This window comes from Triticum dicoccoides, chromosome 4B (genome assembly GCF_002162155.2).
Source record: "Triticum dicoccoides isolate Atlit2015 ecotype Zavitan chromosome 4B, WEW_v2.0, whole genome shotgun sequence".
In the NCBI taxonomy this organism is placed as follows: domain Eukaryota; kingdom Viridiplantae; phylum Streptophyta; class Magnoliopsida; order Poales; family Poaceae; genus Triticum; species Triticum dicoccoides.
Window position 1 is genome coordinate 479,361,234 of NC_041387.1, and position 4,753 is coordinate 479,365,986.

Here is a 4,753-nt window from a genome sequence, read left to right on the forward strand (position 1 = left end):
ACAAAAACGCCTACCGCTCAATCGTCCTACGAGTGCGCTCACTGCACCTAGGTGTGCTTAGGCAAGATGAGCACTAGGCAGTGCAAAAAGCATCACATCATAATATATGCAGTTCTGCCGTAAATATAAATATAAAGACCTTCTGTTGATAAGATCAGCATCCACCAGAGGTTGAGACTCAAAATTGCAAGTCACTCAAGTAACAACATACTCCCTCCGTTTCAAAATAGATGACCCAACTTTGTACTAAAGTTAGTACAAAATTGGGTCATCTATTTTGGAACGGAGGGAGTATTTGGGTACATACCAAGATTATAATGAACTAATATGAACCAAAGTGTCAAGATGGAATTTTAAGCAAAACCATTTCCCTTGCTTGACTTCGTTGGCATTTCACATTGCACCCATGAGACATTCCTTCTTTATATGTTTACTTGCACATGGTTTACTCACTCAGTTCCCTTTGGGTGTTTAAAATACATTTTTCCCTTGTCATACCTAGATCAATTATCCTTCCAGTCATTTTAAATCCTTGGAGACCATAAAACAAAAAGAAAGAACACTTAAACCCAACATTAACTTATTTCTTCTACTGGGACAATAAAGTAGAAGTCCCGGACATTCCTTTTCATTAAAGCAGTTTTCATACTGACAACAAATGTCAAATTCATTGAACTGTGTCTCTGAATTGATCTTTGGTTTGTGATCTACATAATAAAATAATTTAAAAGTGAAAAAATGTGAGCATAGCACTAATACGAATGCTACTTTGCGAACTATAATAAAGAATATGCTCTAGAGCAAAACACGGTTATCAAGAAATTCAAGCTGGTCCCACTCAGCTAATCACTTCATGTTTGAAACATAGGGATAGTTAGGAATGCAAGCCTTAGGCTTTGAATATCTTAACGAAATACAGAATTGTAAAGTACTCCCTCTGTAAACTAATATAAGAAGTGATCTAAAAGGTCTTATATTAGTTTACATAGGTAGTACATAGGATTCAATTCATACCCTGGGCTTGGAGCGTAACATAGAATTATCAAGTACATACAGTTCAATTCATCCCCTGGGCTTGGAGCGTGATACAGAATTATCAAGTACATACAATGCAATTCATACCCTGGGCTTGGAGCGTTTTGATTTGGCATTAGCAAGAATTCCGTCAACAGTCCAGTTTGATATAGTTCGAATGGGAGAAGTTAATGGAAATAGTAACTCCACATGCTTTCTTCTTCCACAGCTTGCTGCGAGTTGTATTGGCATGGCACCACACTGTCAAGTAACAAATGGACGAAACATGAGCCACATGATTTAACAACAGAGGAGGTTATTATATAGCTACTAGAAGGGTTACTCGGAGAAAATGTAGCTACTAAAAGAAGAAAAAACTAATCTGGACCTAGTCGAGAATCTTGCCAGTATTCTTACACAAAAAAATTATATAATGCAGTAAAGTATAATGGAACATGACCCACACACTTAAAAATGTCAATTGAGGTACTGCTTCTAGAAGTGTCAGCGTGCAGCCAAATCACACATTCATTGAAAATTAACTGGAGCAAGTGCATATGAACTTCTAGTTCCTCATATTAGTACCCTTATGCTCTACCAAGCATAAAACAATTTCCTGAAGTAAATCAGATTAAAATTTCAAGAGTCGAGAGTTCACAAGGCACAATTTTAAATAAATGGCGAATGTGCAAATTTGCAATCTTACATTAATTGGTGGAAATGTGCAAAAGTTACCCCAAGTTGTCAGATTATAATCTGAGAGGATTATCGTGCATTTGATTTCATGCACATGCTGATCAAATTGCAAAGGCAGAGTTCTGTATTTAGAACATAAATAGGAAGATGGATTCATGCTAGTTGCTGGACTGTACCCAGTTCCCTAGATAAATTCATTTAAGGAAATTGTAAGCACTATGGGATACAAGCAAGTAGAAGAATGCAAAGCGAAAATAAAATAAAACTCACATGACTATTTGGGATATTAGGGTCTGCACCAGCCTTTAGCAAGTACTTAATGCAGTCAGTTAACCCGTAAGTAGTTGCCACTACCAAGGCAGTATCGGGATTAGTAGAATTTACATCTGCACCTGCCTGTAGATATAGATTATATAAAACTAAAAGTTGTGGTCACTGCAATTTTTTAACTTTTCATGCAAATAGATATTCGCATAAGACACCTATATTATTTTTTCTATAGACAGACCTTGACAAGCAGTTTCACACACTTCAACGAAATAGACTCTGGTAGTCCTTCAGAAGTAGCACTTAGAGCTGCAATCAATGGTGTACCTAAAACTTCTGAAACCTTGTTCGGCTACAAGAAAAGATCAGCTTGAGTGAGAAAAAATAACCGTAACATACTACAGAACACGCTACGTATTAAATTCTGGAACAAAAGATGTAAAAAATATATAGAGGAAAATAACAACGTACAGATATGGAACATGTTTCCACACTGATGAATCTCCTTTTTTTAGGAGGATTATAGAACTATTATAGACTGACAATTTGCAGTACATTTTTTTATATATGGTGCAAAGACGGTTTTTTCTTCTCAAGTTTCAACCATGGGGACAGGGGAGGCCCCCATGACAAAGGGGCAGGGGAGGCCCCCATGACAAAAAAAATTAACGAAAATGAGTCCAAATTCACGTCCGTGGGGACTTGAACCCAAGTAGCTGGGTAGTACATCCACTCCCCTGTGTTAACTTTTTATTGCACCAAGAGTTATCCGCATTCTCCATATTGATGGAGGTTCCTAAAGCTATAAGACAATTTGGCATTTGTATGTATCTGCTATGACATCTGCATGGTCCTATAACCAAACTGAAGATCACACAAAAAGCATTTCTAAATTGTAACAAAAAATTGTGGAATTAAATTATTAAATCTGCATGGTGCTCCAATAAGACTTTCATGACACTGGCCTTCCCATAGTAAGCAGCAATATGTAGTGGTGTCCCATGGAAATAAGCTATATCAACACTAGCTCCTCTAGATAGCAATAGTCTTGCTGCTTCGTGATGCCCTAGATAAAAGGCACAAAGAGACACAATAAAATGTAACCATGAAAAGAAAAGAAAAACATTTCTGGACAACAGAACATATCCTTAAGGATTTTGATCACACCATTTCATGACTTAGCAAGAGGCCGAGCATGCATAAATTGTGATGGTTATTTGGAATACAAAATACTTAAAGTAGCAGAGGTAATTACCAGAACTGAACGCCATCTCAGCCATGGGTCAAAAAGATATATAGTAAGCTAACATTTAACAGATTTTGACATCCCAAGACCAGCAAGAACTAGTAAAAAGAATCAAATTAATCTGTTTTCTCTTACGAATTTGTATCAACATTGAAACTACACTTTGGTAGATGTGCAAGAATTCAACATCCAAGTGAAAAAAAAATAAGAGCCACAAATAACCAAGTGACCTAAATGAAGAGTTCCAGACTGCCCAGTAACAATGGAAAATTTATCTTTTATCTTTACATCGCAACAAATTAATAAATGTAAAATCTACAGATGAAAAGCCAAGTATAAACAGAGAGGATACCAAATTTTGCAGCACAGTGAAGAGGAACAGAGCCTGCGTCGTCTTTCTTATTTGGATCTGCCCCATTGTCAAGAAGGTACCTGACAACAGCCATTTTTCCATCCAATGCAGCAGCAGCCAACGCAGTTACACCTACCAGCAAAATCAGAGAAAAGTAAACTTGTGCAATCATCGACATCCGTAAACGCATGTGAAATCGAGATGAATTTAATGTGATATACATAAATGGAAAGATTTGAAGATGGGTAACATTGCAAAATTGAGCTAATCAGAACAGAAACTGAATCAATCTTAACGCAGAAGAAAAGGTGCACATACCAATTTTGCTTCCAGCATTGATGTCAAAGCCGAGCTCCTCCACCAAGCACCTGCACACATCAACTTTTCCTAGGCGCGCGGCGGCCTGAAACGGCCCAACACCTTGGATGGACACATCCGCAAGCCACGCCTTCTCCTCCGCGTCCTTGCCGCTCGCCAACTCTTCAACGCCAGCACCAAAAATCCGCGGGTCAGACACAGGCATATCGCTACATTACATATCGAAACAAGCACCCGCATGAGCGCAGACCCCATTCCCGCCAAAACCCTAGCAAATGCGACGCCGCATCGTGGGGAGCGGGCGCCGCGCGGCCGTGCACAGCGAGATTCTTGAGATGTGGGTGCGACGGGAGATTGCTCACCCCTGAGGCGGCGGAGGTCGCCCCCGGTGGCCGCGTCGAAGAAGGCCGTCTGCGGCGAGTCATTGCCAGGAAGACCGCCGTACGGAAGCGCGCGTCGAAGAGCGCTCTCGATGCCGAGCCTCATATCAAATCCCGAGCCGTTCATGGTCGCCGGCGGCCGGCGATGCTCTACTGTACTTGGGTCTTCGCCTCGAACCACCGGTGCCTCGAGCTCGACTGTTGCCTGTTGGGGTTTGGGGGTTTACCGCAGCAGAAGAAACGCCGATGAAATATTGTTGTTTGGAACACGGTTCTGCACCAAAGTCCCTGCTCTGGTTTTATTTTGCGTATGTACTCATTGACGCATGGAACCAGTTTGCCATTGGCTCTCGTGTTTTTTTCTTCTTATTCTTCTTCTTTCCCAAATCGCCTTGCCCGAGAAGGAGAGGAGGTGGTGTGGAAGCTCAGAAGGGGTTGCGAAGCTCGGGAACACATGAGTAACAAGCTGGAAAAGCGGTG

General features: G+C 40.6%; 1 protein-coding gene across 1 annotated transcript in view; it reads right to left on the reverse strand.

Annotated features, from left to right (window-relative positions):
* Positions 1–4,511, reverse strand: part of LOC119290992 (poly [ADP-ribose] polymerase tankyrase-2-like) — an 8,004-nt gene extending 3,493 nt beyond the window's left edge. Inside the window, exons 1-7 of the mRNA XM_037569678.1 lie at positions 4,256–4,511; positions 3,894–4,055; positions 3,576–3,707; positions 2,904–3,043; positions 2,219–2,329; positions 1,981–2,106; positions 1,123–1,275 (exon numbers count right to left, since the gene is read on the reverse strand). Of these exons, the coding sequence (XP_037425575.1) occupies positions 1,123–1,275; positions 1,981–2,106; positions 2,219–2,329; positions 2,904–3,043; positions 3,576–3,707; positions 3,894–4,055; positions 4,256–4,400 (969 nt within the window). The 5' untranslated portion in view covers positions 4,401–4,511. The remainder of the gene's footprint in view (positions 1–1,122; positions 1,276–1,980; positions 2,107–2,218; positions 2,330–2,903; positions 3,044–3,575; positions 3,708–3,893; positions 4,056–4,255) is intronic.
* Positions 4,512–4,753: the final 242 nt, after the last annotated feature.